This window comes from Oncorhynchus nerka, linkage group LG21, assembly GCF_034236695.1.
Source record: "Oncorhynchus nerka isolate Pitt River linkage group LG21, Oner_Uvic_2.0, whole genome shotgun sequence".
In the NCBI taxonomy this organism is placed as follows: domain Eukaryota; kingdom Metazoa; phylum Chordata; class Actinopteri; order Salmoniformes; family Salmonidae; genus Oncorhynchus; species Oncorhynchus nerka.
This window is the reverse complement of record NC_088416.1, coordinates 25,068,034-25,090,502: the sequence shown is the minus strand read 5'-3', so window position 1 is coordinate 25,090,502 and position 22,469 is coordinate 25,068,034. Positions and strand designations below refer to the sequence as shown.

At 43.5% G+C, this 22,469-nt stretch overlaps 1 protein-coding gene across 1 annotated transcript in view; it reads left to right on the top strand.

The window, feature by feature from the left end:
- Positions 1 to 3,585: 3,585 nt before the first annotated feature.
- LOC115103502 (G patch domain-containing protein 8-like) overlaps positions 3,586 to 22,469 on the top strand; it is a 38,303-nt gene continuing 19,419 nt past the window's right edge. The window contains 2 exon segments of the mRNA XM_065006464.1: positions 3,586 to 3,690; positions 15,426 to 15,503. Coding sequence (XP_064862536.1) covers positions 3,601 to 3,690; positions 15,426 to 15,503 — 168 coding nt within the window. The 5' untranslated portion in view covers positions 3,586 to 3,600.

The following is a 22,469-nucleotide window of genomic DNA, read 5'->3' as shown; positions in this document are numbered from 1 at the left end:
GTCACCGGAGGGGTGTGGATATGAAAATCGAAAGTACATGATCGTTTTCGAAGTTAGGATTGAATGGAGGAAGTGTGTGGTTATTGTGTACAATTACTTTCGTAAACATCAAGGCTGCGTTTAAACAGGCAGTCAATTTCAGATATTTTTTTTTCAACTCGTTTGTATTTTCTCACCAATCACATCTTTTCACATCAGAATTTTTCAGGTGCGATCTGATTGAAATATCTGAATTGGGCTGCCTGTCTAAACGCAGTCTAAATGTTTTCACAATGTCGGCAGAACTTTTCTAAACTAAATTATATCGAATTTGGAAGCTATGGATAGTGAGGATCCATAGCGACCACTAGCGGCTGCTCAGGCTAATCCAAGCGCTAGCGGAGGCTTCTCTGACAAGGCATGCTCGTTGGCACCCAAGTATGAGAGAGTGCATAAAGCGAAGGGCAAGCGGTGCGTGGGTAAAATCACTGGGGAATCCAAGTCAGGAAAAAATAGCCATTTTACAACCTATGTGCTGTGATAACTGCGTTTGCTCTATAATATCCTGTTAGTTCATATGCCATGGTCCCCCAACTGGCGGTCCAGTTTTATTTGCCCTCACCCAACCCAATTAAGATGGGTTGGGATAAGTTGGACCGCAGAGTGAAGCAAAAGCAGCCAACAAATGCTCAGCATGTATGGGAATTCTTTCAAGAATGTTGGAAATGCATTCCAGGTAAAACTGGTTGAGAGAATGCCAAGCGTGTGCAACGCTGTCATCAAGGCAAAGGGTGGCTACTTTGAAGAATCTCAAATATGAAATATATTTTGATTTGTTTAACACTTTTTTGGTTACTACATGATAACATGTGTTATTTCCTAGTTTTGATGTCTTCACATCAAAACTTTATTTCATAGTTTTGATGTCTTTTTACTAAATAGTAAAAATAAAGAAAACCCTTGAATGTGTAGGTGTGTCCAAACTTTTGGCTTGTGCTGTATATATTTATACATTTTTTGGTGTGTGGAATTTTCATTGTTGGACATAAAATGCTAAAAAAAAAAAAAAAAACACCAGGAAATTAGCTCTAAGTGCTTTTCATTTATAAAATCTGTTCAAAAGTATTTCCACACAAAATAGAGAGACATGATGTGATCATATACAAATGTAACCAATGTTTGAAATTATTCTGTTTTAGTCAAACATATTTTTGGGGGCTTCTTGCGTTCAATTTGCAGTCTACAAATGATGTGTAGTTATGTTACGACCCCCGACCATCCGCTCAAGAAGAAATCATCCCCAGGCTGAATGTAGTAGATGATCCCTGTCGTGTGCCTTGCCACCATGATATATAGGCCTAACTCCTTGATCACACCTACAGGTTCATTACGCAAAATGGTACGCAGCATCTGGATATGTGTCCAATAAAAGGTCAACATTCACCTGCTACCATTTCTGTCAAACCCACTACCATACAGTTTCATGCATACATTCGATAAATCCAACGACACAGAACGTACTGCAACGGCCTCTGCAAGCCAAACGCAGCGTTCTATTGGAAATGAATGTATTTCCGGTGTACCAAAATGCAATGATGCTGACGCACCGATCACACCGACTGCATCATTGCATTTTGGTACACCAGAAGTACATTCATTTCCAATTGAATGCTTAATTTGCCTTACAGCATTGTGTTGGAGAGGCAGTTGCAGTGTGTTCTGTGTGGTGCATATGTTGGATTTATCAAACGTATGCGTCAAACTGTATGTGTATAATGCTTTGAACACACCGACAACATCGTTGAGCAAAATAGTAAGCAGCATCATCTGGATATTTATGCAACAAAAGTTCAACATTCACCTTCTGCTACCATTTCTGTCAATCCGTCGATTGCATACAGTTTGACACATATATTCCAACTTAAGCATCACACCAAACGCACTACAACTGCCAATGCAACGCAATGCGGCAAGGCAAACACAACATTTCATTGGAAATTAATGTAATTCTGGTGTATCAAAATGCGATGCTGTCAGTGTGATCTAAGTGTAACTTAACAGATGGTAGGAGAAGGTGAATGTTGAACTTTTGTTGCACACATATCCAGATGATGCTGCGTACCATTTAGCACAATGACACTGTAGGTGTGATCAAGGGGTAAAATGGCACAGTGGCAGAATAAATTCAACACACGTGTGTTTCATCACAAAACCAGAGTGCAACATCTTTCGGGTGAAGTCCACAAAGCATATTGCATGTAACAAACAGTTACATTACCTACAACATGGTCAGGCAAGTTAATGTTTCTGACATTTTTCTGACTACTAAAAAACTATTGATTTAGAGCCATGGAGAGTTAGGCTACCACAATTAAGTCGCAAAGAAAACAGGAGCTGCCTCCACTATTCCAGCACCATTTCAACTTCAACATTTCAACATAATAAAATGATCTATGCGCAAAATGGCTGTGACAACTAAAAGATACCAAAAACAATTACACTCCAATCAATGTAAGCTAAATATGATGTGGCTGTCCATGGTACAGCAGATAAGAGTTGAGATTAATTAGTAATTGTCATGCTGGGTTTAAAGTCAAAACATATTTTCTCAGTCTATGTTGAGGAGGTCAGAGACCTGGCACAGTGGTGCCAGGACAACAACCTCTCCCTCAACATTGGGCAAGACAAAGGAGTTTATTGTGGACTACAGGAAATGGAGGGCAGAACACACCTGTAGTGGAACTGGCCGAGAGATTGGCCGAGAGATTCAAGTTCCTCAGTGTCCACATCACTAAGGACCTATCATGGTCCAAACACACCAACACAGTCGTGAAGAGGGCACGACAACGCCTCTTCTCCCTCGGGAGTCTGAAAAGATTTGACATGGGCCCTCAGATCCTCAAAATGTTCTACAGCTGCACCACTGAGAGCATCTTGACAGTTTGCATCACCGCTCACTCACACATAACATGTACACACAACTATATGTACATATCTACCTTAATTTCCTAGTACCCCTGCACATCGACTCGGTACTGGTACTCTATGTATATATCCAAGCTTTTGTATCATTGTGTATATATTCATTGTGTTACTATTTGTTTTTGTTTGTTGTTGTTGTTGTAAGCATTTCACTGTTAGGTTACACCTGTTGTTTTTGAAGTGTGTGACAATTAAATGCTGTTTGATGTGTGGCCTTGGCGCTATTCAATGTACTGGCCACGAGATGGCATGGGAACCTAGCTTAATTATTATCCAGGTAGAGCTTGTGGAAATGTGTAGTCTCCCATTGAGTTATAATAACAAAGTAATAATGTAATGTATAGCTTACTGCTCTCTTTCGACAGCAGAAAGTAAAATAATAGATTATAAATACTAACAAAGTGTACATGAGTGGTATATGTGTGGGATATAAATGTAGACTAAACCAAATGACATAGATTGTCATATGAGGGCGGCCGTTGCTGGTTTATGAACCAGCTAATATGTTTGGGCACGCTTAATAACAATAAGTTACACTGTTTTACAAATTTGCAACGTTGTTTCAAAGTTTACGTCAATCAACGCATTTGCGAGTTACAATTGGACAGTTGCTTTGTTGGTAACTCAGTAGGCGTTTACATGTCCAGCACTCAGAGAGACGAAAGAAGCTGCTGCGTACAGAAAATGGCTGACAGATTTTCTAGGTTCAACGAAGAACGTGATTTCCAGGTAATGTTAATAAAATATTTAGCAACTAAATACAATGTAGTATAAATAATATCACGATAATAACTGTGCACCTTAATAACACATTTTAAAATTAGTCAGGAACCTGTAGTTAGGTTCATAGCCTCGCACTATTCGAGAAGTCTGCAGGTATGCTAGCTAGGCTAGTTAGCAGCAACTTGATAGTCCAGTGTTCGACGAGTTGCATTGCTGTCGAGCTCGTCTTGGCCAGCGAGCAATGGATTGAACACACAACTACCAATTCTAAGCACGTGCTTAGTGGATACAAATAATGTGTAATTTTGACAAAGTGAACCGAGTGACCTTGGGGAAATGAGCTAACTACATCGAGCTAGCTAAGGTTAGTTGGCTGGCTAGCTGTCACATTGTTGGTATGACAATGACGACAATGTACATGTAACATTTTAGTCAATTAGCCGACGGTCTTATTCAGAGCGATTTACAGTTCCTGCATTCATCTTAAGGTAGCTTATTAGGTGGGACAAACGCGTCACAGTAACATTTTCCTCACGGTAACGTTAGCTATCAGCAAAGTCCGAGCTAGTAAGGGGGAAACAGGGGTTTTACTGTCCCGTAGCCACCATCCATGGAACTACATACAATACCTGGCTGTGCATAATTCGGTCGAGTTGAGAATATTATGTGTAATATTAGCGCTAACTACATGTATCGTTTGCAGCTAGTTAGCTACTGTAGCTAGCTACGCCGCTTGTTGGAGAATCCTGCACCCACAATGTATTCGCTTTTGTTATTTACTGGTAGGTTAGCGTATTCCCTTCTCAGTTGCTCGACAATGCTGGGTGTGTTTTGCTTCTGTTCTGTTGATATCGGATTTACCAGTTATGCCAACTAGATCACGCATTTCTTGGCATGTTACCTCTAATGGGCTACAATTTTAACTGTATTGCTGGCAGAACCACAACACCAACTATTAACCTCAACATATGCAATGAATGTATTCAGATTAGTTGGTTTATTGCTTAGCCTGTCTGAAACCCAAGACAGGATGGGGTTGAGTTGGTGTCCTGTTCAGTTTCTGCCTGCGATTGACGTCACCCTTATAATCTGTTGGTCTTCCAGTGTGTAATTTCGGCCTCTGTTACAAGTGAATACATACAGTATTATGATTTTTTTAAATGTCAGTGATTATGTTGTGGTCTAAAGCAATGTTACCTAAAATGTTTTTAGGCTCTGAGCATTTCAGGTCTGCTGAGCGCCAACTTGAACTTTGTGAAAATTCTGTGGAATTTCCAGTAAGTGTTTACTGTGAACACTGAGGCTGTACCTGATTTAAGTTACAATTTTAACAGTGGTAATGTAGGCTACTATGGCTATTTGATCATAATGTAGTCCTACCAGAGTGGCCTACCATAAAAAAAACAATGGATAAAGTGTATCCCATAACATTTTTAACATGGAAATAGCTGTTCTGTCATTCAGCCTGCAGTAGCAGCCACTGTCTGGTGTTCAATGTAGGCCTTCATTCCATGAGACTTTTGAAAATAAATATACAAGGCTTGACATTAACCTGTTTATCCACTTGTGCTTCAGACAAGAAGGTGACTAAAAATGTCTTTTGATCTAAGAAACCACTTTACAAAATGCATTATTATTTTCATACCATTATTACAGATCATCAGACAAGTTATGCTACCCTCTGCCTATTGGCTACTTAGCTTATTCAAGCCTGTCTCAAAATACAACAGTGCCCCTTTAAGGCGTAAATAAAGCTCTTTACCTGACTCGGGTTTCAAAGATGTCTAGAAATGTACACGTTTTATTCTCTTGTGGAAGCAGTCACTCCACTATTGCTGACTACAAATGACTGAGCTAATAACTCACTAACTAGCAAAGGATATGAACAAAATGTGCACACGTGGCTACATGCAGCTCTAGCTTTGATCTCAAAACAAGCGCATCTACTCTCGACTCCTCATGCTGCAAACACAGTCCAGTTCAAAGTAAATGGCACCGATCCATATGTCAATGGTCTAATTGCATATAGGCCTACTGCAGCTCTGATTGTTTATGCCGCACCGGTCTGTGTAGAGTATGGGCAGAGTAGTGTGTGTCAATGCAATAGAATCCTACTCCGATGCATTCTGCCTTCAACAAAATCTCTTGCATAGTTTGTTTTGTTTCGGTATGTTGCATTGAAAGTGGCTATTGCATTGATTCGATCACATTTTCCACAGTAAAGGGAAATGTTGATAGTGTTAACAGGGAAAATTCTAGAACAGTGGTCACCAACCTATTCTGAGTCAAGATCATTTTCAGTTCAAATGCAACCTGCGATCTAACGTAAACCCATGCAAAATTAACCGATTAAAAACAGTACTGTAGCAATGAGGTTTGTGCTGTAAGCTATAGGCCCAATACATTATCACAATACATTGCATTAAACGCTATTATTACCCCGCTAACTAGCTAGCCATTTCACATCGGTTACACCAGCCTAATCTCGGGAGTTGATAGGCTTGAAGTCATAAACAGCAGAGCTGCTGGCAAAACGCACAAAAGTGCTGTTTGAATGAATGCTTACGAGCCTGCTGGTGCCTACCATCGCTCAGTCAGACTGCTCTATCAAATCATAGACTTAGTTATAACATGATAACACATAAATACGAGCCTTAGGTCATTAATATGGTCGAATCCGAAAACTATAATCTCAAACAAGATGTTTATTCTTTCAGTGAAATACGGAACCATTCCGTATGGATGGCATCCATAAGTCTAAATATTCCTGTTACATTGCACAACCTTCAATGTTATGTCATAATTACGTAAAATTCTGGCAAATTACGCGGCCCAAACTGTTGCATATACACTGACTCTGCGTGCAATGAACGCAAGAGAAGTGACAAAATTTCACTTGGTTAATATTGCCTGGTACCTTGGATTTCTTTTAGCGAAATATGCAGGTTTAAAAATATGTACTTCTGTGTATTGATTTTAAGAAAGGCATTGATGTTTATGGTTAGGTACACCGCATCGATTATATGCAACACAACGCAGGACTCGCTAGATAACTACACATGGTTGATGATATTACTAGTTTAACTCATGATTATGATTGATTGATTGTTATTTATAAGATAGGTTTAATGCTAGCTAGCAACTTACCTTGGCTTCTACTGCATTCGCGTAACAGGCATGCTCCTCGTGGAGTGCAATGTAATCAGGTGGTTAGAGCGCTGGACTAGTTAACTGTAAGGTTGCAAGATTGAATCCCCCGAGCTGACAATGTAAAAATCTGTCGATCTGCCCCTGAACGAGGCAGTTAACCCACCGTTCCTAGGCCGTCATTGAAAATAAGAATGTGTTCTTAACTGACTTGCCTAGTTAAATAAAGATTAAATAAAGGTGTAAAAACTTGAAATCGGCCCTAATTAATCGGCCATTCCGATTAATCGGCCGACCTCTAGAAAGGACAGTCATTATTTTCATATGGTGCCTATAAATTGTGCAGAGGCCAAAGTGTTGCTCTGTCACTACCCTATAGTAAAGTCCACTACTAGGCTATATAAAGCAGGGCCATGGATGTGTACTACCGGTTTATTGTACACTGCATAGTGTTTTCTGTTCATTGAGTTCTCATTGACAGAGAGAGATTGTTTCCAAAGAGTCATGCCACAGTCTGTAATGCTCGCTAGTTGCTAGGTCACAAGGTAATATAACTCTGCAAATATAAAGTGTTCGTGATACAGAAAATGATTAAATGATGTGCTTTGATATAGACTATGTTTACTTTCTTTATTGGCTGTGTCTGTGATGAATTATGTCTTGCCCTTCAGTCCTCCAATGACTGTCTGTGGCATACTTCCATTTCAAATACCTGCAGCCTATTTGGTGAATGAATGAATTTAGCTCAAGATGTCTCTTAAATATTCATGCCAACACGTCTCTTTTGCAGGGTATGAGAGAAGGTAGAGTTTGGGGGGTTGTCGCTGCAGGTTACACTGCGCAATTGAATGTTGAACGTTTCCCATTAACTCGCCTAAATCTCCCTGCTCTGCTCTCACATGCCTTTGCAAGCAAATCTAACCATCTGCAAAAATGACACATCAGTCATGCCCCTGTCTCATGCTTGTTATGAAAAGCTGTTGTTTGTGTTTCATACGGGTTATTTTCTAACGTTCCTGAACCCAGCATAATTCTGCTCTCCTAGTGAGGCTTAGAAGACGACGTGTTAACTGCCCTGTTTCATCCCTGTTTGTTTGTGTGTTTTTCTTTTCTCTGTCACTCACCTAAATTATGGCGACGGGCCAGGCAGCATAGAGGACAGGACAAGACAGGGAAATGGACAGAGAATGACCGGGAGGAGGTGTTTGAGAACTCTTTTGACCAGGGACCTCCAATATTTTGTAGCATGAGAGCTACTTTTAACAAAATGAAATTTCACAGGCAACTCATTTTTTCTAACTTTCAAATAGGCATCTTCTTCTTCTCTTCTCTCCCCTTCTAGAATTCTTGCTACATCTTTAGTGTGTTTTGATATTTATAAGTCTGTGATCAATTTAGTTTTTTTGTTTAAGCCATGTCTAACTTGACACATCCCTTGAGTGTTTTTAGCAGCCCATAAGTGAGATATTTTGACAGATGACACTAGGGGCTTATTTTTCTAAGTGATGACCAGGTGGCGAATCACATCTCTGCATGTCTGGCAGACATATCAGTGTGGATGACGGATCACCACCTCAAGCTGAACCTCGGCAAGACGGAGCTGCTCTTCCTCCCGGGGAAGGACTGCCCGTTCCATGATCTCGCCATCACGGTTGACAACTCCATTGTGTCCTCCTCCCAGAGCGCTAAGAACCTTGGCGTGATCCTGGACAACACCCTGTCGTTCTCAACTAACATCAAGGCGGTGGCCCGTTCTTGTAGGTTCATGCTCTACAACATCCGCAGAGTACGACCCTGCCTCACACAGGAAGCAGCGCAGGTCCTAATCCAGGCACTTGTCATCTCCCGTCTGGATTACTGCAACTCGCTGTTGGCTGGGCTCCCTGCCTGTGCCATTAAACCCCTACAACTCATCCAGAACGCCGCTGCCCGTCTGGTGTTCAACCTTCCCAAGTTCTCTCACGTCACCCCGCTCCTCCGCTCTCTCCACTGGCTTCCAGTTGAAGCTCGCATCCGCTACAAGACCATGGTGCTTGCCTACGGAGCTGTGAGGGGAACGGCACCTCAGTACCTCCAGGCTCTGATCAGGCCCTACACCCAAACAAGGGCACTGCGTTCATCCACCTCTGGCCTGCTCGCCTCCCTACCACTGAGGAAGTACAGTTCCTGCGCAGCCCAGTCAAAACTGTTCGCTGCTCTGGCCCCCCAATGGTGGAACAAACTCCCTCACGACGCCAGGACAGCGGAGTCAATCACCACCTTCCGGAGACACCTGAAACCCCACCTCTTTCAGGAATACCTAGGATAGGATAAAGTAATCCTTCTCACCCCCTCCCCCTTAAAAGATTTAGATGCACTATTGTAAAGTGGCTGTTCCACTGGATGTCTTAAGGTGAACGCACCAATTTGTAAGTCGCTCTGGATAAGAGCGTCTGCTAAATGACTTAAATGTAATGTAAATGTGATGGCAGCACCTATTTTTGGATGGAAAGTTTTTCTGTTTTTTAAAAATGTGCTTTTGGGTGCTCTTTAACGCGGCCCTAATCCAAGACCTGATTGAATGATCCAAGATAAAATACCAGATAAAGAATGTAGAACAGGGGAACAAGGAAATTACACAAGATTCTGTTTCCAAACGGTTAGTTACCTAGTGGTCAGCAAGGTCGTCAGCTTCTCTGGACCAGAAACAGCACTTCAACATTATTATCTTTGTTTTAAGTGTGGACAACCACTGGCCACTCTCATGGTTTCCACAGATCTGTCTCTGTGGCTGGGCATCCTGTGCAGCTGCCGTGGAGGGGGTGGGTTAGGACTAGGAGTGGCAGTACCAGCACACACGGTCTGTTGTGTGGCCTCAGGGCCCAGTGAAGACTGCTCCAGTCCAGATGTCCCCAGCATGCAGTCTGCCAGCCAGAGCCCCAATGAGGCCTCCTCACACCACGTTACCTCCTGTGAGGAGCGGAAGACAGAGGCGTGAGGTCGGCCCAGCCTCACGCACCCAGAGCCCTGCCAAGCCAGTCTGCTGCCGTGATTACTGCTCAGTCTCAAACTGTCGCAGTCAGTGTTCACACTCTGCTGCCTTCATTCCCTCTGGAGCATTCTGAATTTCCATGATCTATTGTCTCTCCAAACACTCTGGGTTTCCAAGAATTTGTGAACTATCTGCTGTCCTGGGTTCCATCATAGTGGGTTTCTCCGAGCTGTGTCCAGACACCCAGTCTGTTATTTTCTCACATTAGAACAACACTACCTCAACACTCTCCCTTGATGCAGTTGTTGGTTTGATTTCCCAGAGATAATGAGGGGTTTGAATTGTTCTTTTATGAATGTAGACCACAGAACAAGCGGTCTATCGTACCTCTAATACTCCCCTAACTGATCAGCTCTGTGGTGGTTGGATGGTATGGGATACTGGGATTATGGGGTTTACAGACCTCCGGGGGAAAGTGAGGCTCTTATCATCTGCCTTCTCTCCAGTCGGAGCTCATTCCTCACATGCTGCTGAGGCCAGCTTTTTCCCCTTTCAATGTTTTTTAATAGGGATGCACAACATATCGGTGAACGTATCGAAATCAGCCACTATTAGCTAATAATGCCAACATCGGTATCGGCCGATGTCTAGTTTAACACCCGATGTGCAAAACCGATGTCAAAGCTGACGTGCATACCCATATAATGACGCCGCGTAAAATTTTGCGCTATACATGCAACACAGCATTCCCAAACTAGCAGTCATTTGAAAGAGTAACAAAATTTCAGCGAGATAACTCAAAGGCGAAATCCATTAAAGCCAAGATAATGGAATTCATTGCCCTTGACAATCAACCGTTCTGTCGTGAGTGATGTTGGCTTTCGCCGACTGGTCGAGCACCGGTTAACACTACCAAGTGCACTATTTTTCAGTAATAGCGTCACTGCTATTAGCTTCACGACATTCATACATGGAACACCGTTTGGGTCTTTGTGTGTCAAAAAACATACAGTAGTACTGTCAAAGCTGTGCAAACAAGCAAACACCGGCCACAAACGATCTGTTTACAATACCACATTGGTAATAAAGCATCATTTGTTCAACCGCAACTTCTGGGGTAGCTAGCTTTAGCTTGGTTCCTAGCAAGCACCAATACAACCAGCATGCAAATAATGAGCAGTAAAAACTGCAGTCCTTTAAATTATTCTTAGCAATGATTTAGGAATCCTTGTGAGTAAGTATTAGCTAAGTTGCCACTTGTTGTTCGCCTATTGAAATTGTACTTCAGTTCATGAAAATAAATAGCTAGCCAGCTACTTAACCCTGTTGCCCAAAGCTAACGTTATAAGCAGCCAGCTAGCTTATGTGTTGTGATGCTAGCCACAATAAGGATTAGGCACAATAGTGGAATTAGCGGTTTGCCTTCAAGTTAAAAGTATGTAATTGACAGTGATGCAAATGAATATAAATAGTAGAATTATGCAGTACTTTTATTTTGAAGGCTAACCGCAAAGTCCACACTTGTGGCTAATCCTTATTGTGGCTAGCTTCACATAGATGGGTCCGACCACTATTAATCAAATAAGAACTGTCTTATAAAAGGGTTATTTCAGATGACACCTATCCTATATAGTTAGCTAGCTATAGCAACTGAAACAGATTGTCGTTTTTGGGGAAGAACATTGTTTGCATCCATGAGCTAACTAGCTTTTTTTTTTTTTTAAATGACCAGCACTGCGCAGGTGCACGAGACAACTTTACCAGCATCATAGCATACGTATAGATGAATCGTTGTGACATATGAAATGCGAGTGATAGTGTAATCAATGTGTAATAACTACGCAAAAAAATTAATGAACGCGTTAAATTATTATGTGACATGCAGGCATATTCAGGTCCTGATTGGTCAACAAGCTTATTTGACACGTTAAGTAGTATGTTTTGACTCGCGAAGACCCAAATGGTGTTCCATAGAAATCTTGGTTGAGAATTAAACGACTGTACAAATGAACAACGAAACAGCACAGCAAGTAAGTGAAAGAAATAGGTTTTGATTATGTTTGCAGCTAACCGATCGCTGCAGCTGTACATAGATTGGGTGGGCTGTTTACAGATGGACTATCTACCTCATCCCCATACTGTTTTTATTTTATTTACTTTTCTGGTCTTTTGCACACCAGTATCTCTACTTGCACATCATCATCTGCTCATTTATCACTCCAGTGTTAATCTGCTAAATTGTAATTATTCGCTCCTATGGCCTATTTATTGCCTACCTCCTCATGCCTTTTGCACACACTGTATATAGACTTTATTTTTCTACTGTGTCATTGACTTGTTTATTGTTTTATTGTCTTGTTTATTGTTTACTCCATGTGTAACTCTGTGTTGTTGTCTGTGTCGCACTGCTTTGCTTTATCTTGGCCAGGTCGCAGTTGCAAATGAGAACTTGTTCTCAACTAGCCTACCTGGTTAAAAGGTTAAATAAAAAATAATGGGGACATACGTAAATGGCAACAAAATAACTTTTTGGTGTGTGTGTAACCTTTATTTAACTAGGCAAGTCAGTTAAGAACAAGTTGTTATTTACAATGACAGCCTACCCCGGCCAAACCCGGACAACGCTGGTCCAATTGTGCGCCTGGATTCGAACCAGGGACTCTAGTGACACCTCTTGCACTGAGATGCAGTGCCTTGGACCGCTGCGTCCGTGTGTGTGTGTGTTAACTATTTAACTGTACTAGAATGCTTAAAAGGGTGCAAAAATGTTAAATATTGGTTATCGGTATCAGGTTCTTTGGCAAGGAAATGATCAGGTATCGGCCAAAAATGTCATCGGTGCCTCACTACTTTTTTAAAACTCTTGTTAGATGATGATTTTAGAAAGTAACGTTGTGTGTGCATGTGTATGTTACGCTACTTAGTAGGTCTGGGAATTGCCAGGGACCTTCCGATACGATATTATCATGATATTTAGCCTAGGTGCAGTTACAATATGTATTGTTATTCTCATGATTCCATATGTATTGCGATTTGATACTGTTTTTATTATTATTGTTTTACTGGAGTTTTGGTATCTACAATTGTAAATACGATGTATTGTCAAAAGTAATATAAAAATATGTAACTATGGAGTTACAACTATCAGTCCAGGATACCCAGGCTCTCAGTATTCTCCAGGTGTATCTCTCCTGGTCTACACGAGAGCCCCCTGCCAAGCAACACTGCACATGGAACACCCAGAGATAAACTAACTTCAGCCTGTGTACACAGACATAGTCTCATCCCACCCATCTCATAGAAAGACCATTGATTTAGACTAAATTGTCATTGGGGTTCAGGCATGTTATAACACTATGCAGAGCATACTGCTCAGTATTCAGAGCAGCCACCTAGTCTCTCTTCTTTCTAGTCTCTTCCATCAGACTCGGTCTGAGCAGCAGACTTCCCCTAATGTGGGGTCATTCGAGGTAAGCATTCATTATCCATTTCAGTGTAGGCAGTGGAAGCGGGGAACCCTCAGTTACAAGTTTAGATGGATGTTTATTTATGCCAAAATATTTATTTTGCTTTGGTGAATGGTGAAATTAGACCGGAGGAGAGATGAGAGAGGACCAGCAGGCAGCAGTGGGAAGATGAGATTGTGGCAGTAGCTGCAGCTGGTTACACATTAGGCATTCAAGAGTCGTGTGTGTGTGTCCCAAATGTAACCCTATTCCCTAAAGAGTGCCCAACTTTTAATAAGGGAAATGGAGGGGAGAGGCAGCCATTAATTTGCTGGCAAATAACCCCCTCCCCCCACACTCTGTTATAAGGAACTGCCTCTCCCCAATGGATTTCTCCAAAACAAACATGCTGATGCAGCTTGCCCTCCAACTGAAATAATGACCCGTTAATGTGGGATCGGACAGCGGTTTGAGGGTTGTTTGTACCTGTTTTTAAATCGGTCAGGCTAGTGTCATCCAGGGATGTCATGTAAAGCTTTACTGTGGTACTAATCATGTTGTCTGGATAGAAATAAGGGAACAGGTGATCCGTTTTGAATTTAATCCTGGTTTTGTCTTGGAAGGTTTGAGCTACGATAACGTGATCTGTTGTAGTTAGGCTAGTATCTGTGTTCTTCAGTGGATCCCCCAGTTGGAAAGATGAAGCGGTAGTAGAATCAGTAGGTGAGTAGACAGTCACTGCTGCTGGCTGCCGCCTCTACAGACTTCAGAGCACATCAGTGTCATCAGAAGACGTCCCGCAGGTTCTAACCCACTTCGGCTTGATGTTCTGCAATAAAAAGGGATTAGAAATGGCTCCTCCGCTGAGGTTGTGTGTTAAACTCAATAAGCCTCACGGGGCTCTACAGTGAAGCGATTTGACTCAAATATTTGTCATCGTGTTCCTAAATTTCTCAGTGTGCGCCAACATTTTTCAACTTAGGCGCACACGTGCTCCTCGTAACAAAAGGTCAGCGTATAACCCTACCTCGGTCGTCTAAACCCATTTGATGAAGTCAGTACCGCAGCTCGACCCAAGTCTCAAATATACTCAGAGCAAAGGGATATGGGGCTCCGGATCTCTGTAATATTGAACACACTTGAACAGTGGCTTTCAGTCAGTCTAATTGAACACATTGAAGGAACATTGCCTTGTGTCTTCCAGTCATTCAGTCTCAGCAGGTTGAAGGTCAAAGAGGAATCGCATCTGCTTTCCAAGGTGACCTTGATGTGCCATTCTGCTGCCTCTGCTTTGAGGGGTAATGTGTCTCATCTGGGAACGGAGACTGTATACAACACCCACCTTCTGGAAGGAGTGACACGCTCATTACTCGTCTCATGATGTCGTCCTCAGGTCAAGGACCCTGTCTCGTACAAATAGGATGCCTCGTTTTTGCATCCTGCTGCCCTGAAAAATACAAATGACTCAAATGAATTCTAGCCCCCCCAATCTGTTCCCCTTCATTGCAGACAGGGAAGTGAAATGGGTTAGATCTCTGCACTGACCTCATGGCATTGGAAATGTTGTGGTAATATAGCACACACACACACACACACACACACTCTCTAGCCTATTATTTTGTACCACTGTAACCGGTTTAACCACACAGGGTGAAAATTAGGTTTCCATCTGTCTTGTAAGATATGGTTCTCTTCAGCTGTCAAGCTTAGCAGTAGAGAACCTTATCTCAACAGTGCGTGCATTAAGCTATGTCTTTGGCAGGAATCTATATGTGTTTTAACATGTCCATTTCATCCCCTTTTGATTGTGTGTGTGTGTGGTTTCTGTGTAATTGTGAAATGTGTTTTAGCCTCTTGGGAGCTGAAATGGTTTCACTTCCATCAAGGGAACACAGAAACAGTAGGAGTTTCTCTTTTGTAGACTGTTCCATTTTCCTTCGGTTGTTGTTCCCTCTGGCTTTTCACTACTGAGCGCTCTCTCCATCTCGCTCGCGCTCTCTCTCGCTGTCTCTCTCCATCTCGCTCGCTCTTTCTCTCTCGCCATCTCTCCTTGCGTTCTCCCTCATGCTGTCTCTCTCGCTGTCTCACTGTCTCTCTCTCTCTTTTGCTGTCTCTCTATCTCTGTGTGTGTTAGCTGTCTGGTGTCTAACCCTCTGTCCCCATGTCTTCTCTCCTAGGGGGGAAATCACTTTGACCAGTATGAAGAGGGCCAGTTGGAGCTGGAGCAGGCGTCCCTGGACAAGCCCATAGAATCGGTAAGGCCTCATCCTTCACCCCTACACCTTTTTGGACAAGCCCAACTTGAGACTGTGTGTGTGTGTGAGAGAATTAATGATTGGTCCAGAGAGAGAGCAATAGAGCCTCACCCCCTTCATTCACCCTGTACTGCCTGTGTGATAGACACATCCAGTGTTCCCTTGACAACCCATTCTCCCTACTCAATCAGTAGAATCACTGTAGACCCCCTCCCTTCCCAAGCCCTCTGCTTCCTGTGCCATTTCCTGTGATAGCTCTTAGCTGGATGAATAGGATTATATTTTCACTATTATTCATTATTATATTTGACTTTAATCGTAGCTCTTTACTCTGAATTTGCGTGTGTCTTTTTTAAGCCCGTTTTCAGTGATCCAGGCACTAGTTCACCAGATTGTTAGAGTGGAGTGGATAAGGCACTGTTACCAGTCTATAGTTGAAATAACTTCCAATCACTCTGTTAAAAGGGCAGTGTACAGTAAAATGTCATTTGTGGATGTCCTCTTGGGAAGCGTGAGGTCCCTGAGTTTAGTAGTGGAAGTTTGCTTATCCCTGTTTGTCTCCTTTGCCCTCGGTGCTAAATTACACCGTATAAATAAAGGCCATTTGTACAAACCTCTCTAGCCCCCTCTACAACACATCTCATCTCACACACACACACACACACAAACTCTTCTTATATATTTAAACACACACATAGTTAATTATAGCTTGCTAGCACCCTAGCCACTGAAGCACTATCACGAGATGGACATATTCACGAGGGGTCCTGTCGATAAATAACATCTAATCTAATACTCTCTGGGCTAACAAGATTAGAAGCGTAGCACACAATCGCATACTCACACACATGTTCATAACACACACACTGGGGGTGGACAGGCGAATCAGATGTGGTCTGATTGTTCTGCTCTGACCTGATTTGGGAAAGGAAAGGGACTTGGTGCCTTATCCACTCCACAGCAAGAGAAGAGAAAAGGTGTAGGCTTGGAGATGGAAGTGTGTGTTTAGTATTTGTGTGTGTGGCGTTTGTGTACTCTGTGTGTTTGTGTGTATATAGGACAGTTGTCTCAGAACATTACAGTATTGTACACAACTTGGGGTGTTCGACATTTCTCTCCTGCAGCGAATTGGCCCCTATTAGCTAAGCAGCAATGACCCGGTTTGTATTTGCACGCTCTGCTTTCCTACTCCCATCTTTTTAGGGTTTCCTTGTAACGCTTCTCTTACTGTCTCTCTTCACATCGCTCTACCTCTTTCTGCTCTCTCTCAATCCATCTCCCCTCTGTTCTTTTTCATGCACCTATGTTCAAACAATGGTTTCCCTCTCTACTACACATTGATTCGGTGTTCAGTACCCTCTGTCATTCTGTGCTGGCATGGTGCTTGTGCAACTGGGACTGCATTTTTCGCTGACGAGGCACATGGATAATATCGCAGGCAGCTCTTTTCTCTCGCTCCCCCTTCCATCTCTCTCTCCCTCTGTCTCTCCGTGTCTCTCTCTCTCTGAAGCACTGCAGAGAGCAGGCCTGAACTCCACTCTTGTCTCCACAACGTCTATCCCCTCTCCTCCTCAGGGCATAGTGGATGTCCTCTGACTGCAACTATTGATCTGATTCTGAGCATCTCAAGGCACAGCAGAACAGTATCTTATCCCAGCTGCATTGAGAGTTCATGGCGAGAGTTCCAGCTGCATTGATAAATAAAGCTTTAATTACAAGTAGGTACGAGGAGGGTTTTTAGGCTTTTGTTTTAAACTATATACAGCCAGTCTGCATTGAAACGGCACACACCCACACAGCTATACCGCTAGACCATGAGAGCTTGCCTTAAGCATGTAGCTGTAACAAAGCCAAATTATTCAGCCAGGCACTCTGGTGTAAATAATCCTGTGTCTGTTCTGTTGTGAGGCACATGGACAGCAGCAGTAACAACAGCGGTAACAGAAAGGTCAGTCTGTCCTTCTCCGAGCTCTGCTGTTGTCCTGCTGCTCTGAAAGAGTTACTAAGCCATGGTACAAATGCTTCCTTGGTGAAATGTGAGGGTGAAAATCCTGTCTGGCCCTGACCATTTCTCCATAGGCCTTCATGTGACTCATATATATATATATATATATATATATATATATATATATATATATATATATATACATATACATACCCTGACGGGTTGTCATGGTGGGCGGATTGATAAAACGTAGCACCAACCCACTCACTGGCTCAGGAGCCCACTGTGGGTGGGCAGTAGAGAGGAGTGGAGAGGAGAGCAGGAGAGGTGGCCTGCCTGCCTGGGTAAAGTGGCTCTGTTGCTCCTGCGCTATTGTCTATGGAGGGGCGCTGAGAGCCGGGCTGCAGCACGACAGCTCCTGACACACGTGGAGAGAGAGAGAGGACTGTCACTTCCACCACAGACGCATGCGCTCACATAATGCGTATTTCACACACACACACACACCAACCTTTAATTTCAGTGAAATTGCAGTTGATCAGCTTCGAAATTTCACAGCTCCACTTAAGTTTGTCAGACCCCCCCTCTTACTCCAGCAGCAGTGTCATGGCTCTGGGGTGACTGGGGCAGTGACAGTCGTCAGCATGTCTCACGTCAAGGCGCTGGCTGTGTGTGCAGCGCCTCTCCGCGCCCCTCCCCTGCCACTCGTGTGTGTTCTGATCTGTAGGCAGCTAGAGGTCTGTGGTACTTTACTGGGATCTGTTTTCTCTCTCTGTCTTTCCCCTCTGTTCTCTTGCTCTTTCTCTAACATTGTTTTTTGCATTGCATGTTTTAACTGGCTATCATTCGGTGCTAGCTCTCTTGCTGTCCTAATCACACATTTTCCCCTCCCCCATTTCTCCAATGTCCCCTACCCCTGTTCCCCCCCTCCAAATCCCTGGCCCTGAGAGAGAGATGCAGTGGGCAGCCTCAGACACACATACATACACAAGAGCAAACTCTATTTTAAAAAAGCATCTGTGCACAAGCTGTTCTGGCCTCAAACTTGAGAGAGAAGATTGATTTCACACCGTGCCATTTCACGTGATGCCATCCGGCCTTTTACCTTTGACTACTGAGACACTGCACCAAGTCAGGGTCAGCTACATCACAGAACCACAGACAACAATATTCAGAGTCAACCCTCAGTCAGATTAGAAGGAAACACACATGCCCAGGGATTTATGACAGGTCAAAGGTCGTACATCACCCTTTCATGGTGCGGTACGACTGCAGTAACACACTGACCCCTGCCCACCCTCCGTGTGTTATCACGGGTGCTAACAGCCATTTGGTGTCTCTCTGTTCTGGGTCCAGGTGCTGACATCATCAACATGAGGTGGGTCTGACAGACTGTGACAGTGTACCAACTGCTTAAAGGCTATGTTGTTGTTCACATCCATGTATCAACAGAGCTGTAGGTGTCTTTGAAATGATCAACCTTGTATAGGTGTTTTTTTTTCACTGCCACCCACACACACCACAACAACAACACACACACACACACACACACACAGAGGGAGCCTGGAGGAACACACACAATTATATGCCACAGACTACTGTGCTGTTGCTCAGGCACCAGCTGTATCTTTCCTCTGCTCCGTGCCGTGTTAGTGTTACACTCCCACCGCCTCCCCGCCTTCATTTGGGAAAATGAACCCCTGGAAGATTACCAAGAGAAAGGTCATCTGCCGTCAGTCACTCGTCCCCTTTACAACCCTGACCCCGCCGAGGGCTCCATCTCTATTCAGCACCAGCTCCAACACTGCAGGAGGCAGACTGACGAGGTCAGTTAGATGTTTTTAAGGTCATTGATGGTAATGGATCCAATGGTCCTGACCAGTTAAGTCACAACTCAAGGTCAGCTGAACAGACCCAAGGTTAGGTAACAACTGCTCTCCAATATGGTGGTGTTAAGAGGGCAGGTCCCTTGAGTCCCTTGAGGCCCATGCAGGGACCGTTGTTTCCATTTAGTCACACCTATCTGAGCCTCAGCAGGGAGGAATGTGAGTGTGCAAGGCAGGCAGGCAGACAGACAGACAGACAGAGAGCCAAGGACAGCGGAGCTGGAAAAAGAGCTTTACAAGGAAGAGGAGAGCTGCCCCCCTGCTCTGTCTAACAGACCCGGCTCCACAAGACTCCTGTAAAAACACACATTCCACAGGGGGATAAGAGCGGGTGACGCCTGACTGCGACCCTCTGTTTTGTACTGTCACAGTTACTAGTCTCTCACTCACTCTCACGCACTGAAATCTCACAGAGATAATCATATAAAATATTACCCAAGTTTTAGTTGACCTTTTTTCTGACCTTTTTTGGTTAAGTGGATTAGCGTGCTGTCTGTTCTGCGGGTTAAGGCCTCAGACAGGCTCACACACAGCCAGCGTCTACTGCACATACACACACACCGTCAGCATCACAAGGTTTGAAGACCCACACACTCCGAGGTTCCTGGTATGGTGCCCCCTGTATACCTCTTCCTGCCTTTACCCCTATCTATTTGTTTTTACCCCCCCCCCTGTGTCAATGACAGCACAATGCACATGACCCTCCCTACCAACACTCTGTGTGGATTTCTCTTGTTTGGATAACATTTTCTTTTTATTTCTCCTATATTAACAGTAATCATTAAATCAGTGAGTTTATTGACATGCCTAGTTACCACATTTCTGTTTTGTGTACAGTGTTCTATAAATTTTTTAGGGCAAAATAAAGATTTTAGCTCATTTTTTTAATAAGAAAAAGCTATAAAACAAATTGCAGTTGAAAGCGTTAGTGACTGGCCTTTTTCTTACATTGTGTCACGTGTGACTGTTCTTTTGACAGCCCAGTATTTTAAAGCCAGGTTCGTATGGAAATGCCTTCACTCCACTTGCACTGCTGTTGGAACTCGCCGTCGTTGCTTTTCATCGTCCGTCTGTCCGTTTTCTTCTTCATTTAGTGCATTCATTCATCTGTTGTTCAGCACACAGCCTGCGCCTCATCTCCGCCCTCACACTCTGCTCAGTCCATTCTGATTGGCTCATTGATCAGTCTCAGCCGCTTTGGACTGAAGTTTCTCCCCCACACCAGCCCCACCTGGTTTTCCTCATTCTGATTTACAGACGCTGCTAGAGTTATTTTGGGGGAGGGTTACAGACTATTGGCTTACATTTGATTCCCCCCATCAACCTACATAACCCCTGAAAGGTGCTATTAGATCAACTACTCTCCTCAGCCAGTGCTTGTTTTTCTGTGTGGGTTATTGCTGCGGTGAGAACTAAAAGCATCCCCAGTATCTCTTTGTCAATGGGAGCAGGGAAGAGCCCACTGCAGCACCATCTGCAGTGCAGAGAGACGAGGCTGCAGAGGATCATGGGAGTTGTAGTCCTCCAGCCCCTCTTTTATTTATATCTGCTTTGACTTGATGTGTCTAGCAACCAGCATGAACATGTTTATATGGTGACACCATGCTAGGTGATGTATAGCCCCAGTTATTATAAGTACACATGCGAGCCCTCTCCCCAGAATATGAGGCCCAGTATGAATTCCTCCCTTATCTGTGCTTGGAGTGGAAGATCTGACCGGCACACAGACACAGCTCATATATCCCCCATTCCCAGGCTCTGTTCTACTGGGTCTTGCTGTCTGGACATAGACTGGGAGAAAAACACAACCAAACAGAGCTAGGAAGTGGTGCAGTTCAACCTTTCCCTGGGGTAAGGTAGGAAAACACATATTTGTGTATTTTATCAGCAAGGCCCTAAAACAAGTGCTGTATATGAGGGAGATTATCAGTGTCTTTGGAGGGGAGTTGCCATTTCAACAATATTTTGTGGCCCACTTAAAAGAAACCAATTAGGAAATGACATTTTAGTTAACGATAAGCAAGCGGGGAGCGTATACAGATGTAGTTTGGGTAGAAATACCACAGGGACTCGATAAAATGGACTAAATTCCATGGCTTGGACAAAGGCAGATGGGCAGAGATGCAGCATGTTCTGTGTGTGACAACCACTACCCCTTCCACATGCACTAACCTATACTGACCCACACCACCACCACCCTTACATCTCCATCCACTTCCACTGCTTTCTCTCTGTCAAGACGATCTACTATGACCCAATCCAACCATCACCTCTGTGCTTGAGCCCATCTCAGACTAACACCATTGGTCCGTTGGCCCTCTGTTGACCCTGCCCTTCTGTATATGCATCATCATATACAGTCCAGTACTAACATCGTCTCCTTTTTGTTTAACTCTTCAACAAAAAGCTGCATGCTGTTTTACTGTTTGGTTTCAATCCCTCCCACTTGGTTTTCTGTTTGTGAAGTTTGACATCTACTCTCTTTGTGATTATAAATATCCTTTTTTTGGGGTTGGTTTGTATGTTTTTGGTAGAGTGCAGCACCCTGGTGAATGGTAGTAGAAAAGCTTGGAATAGTTATAATCACAACTGAAACGCAACCTTTTAAATGTTTTTTTTTACAAATCTCATTGTTTCTGTTTTCTTTGTGCTTGATGGTGTACTGTAGTTTGTAGTGGTGCGACAGTCTTGCATTTCACTTTTGTTTTACTGCCGTTCCATAGCGTTATAACAGTCTCAGTCACGCACCTGATGTCTTCCTCTCTCCTACACAGTCATACACACTCTCAACCCTGGGCCTTGTAATGGTAACCCAAGGCCCTCTTAGCACTTTCTCTCTCTTTCTTTCCCCACTCTCTCGCTGTATTTCTCTCGTGACAGCTGCATATCTTTCGTGGCGCTCCCCTCTGTCTTGGTTATGGAATCACAACAAGCTTGGGAGTTTCTGGTCCTCCTTTCTGTTAACGCAAGATTTCCATTCCTCGTTTTTGTTCCATTTGTCTGTGTACGATAGATCTCGCTATATAGCGGTTCATATATGTATAAGCGTGTGATACATATATTACCGTCTCCTTTCTCCTCTTCCTCCCTTCCCAGACAGCTGATATTCTCTGTGTTACAACAACGAGTAGAACA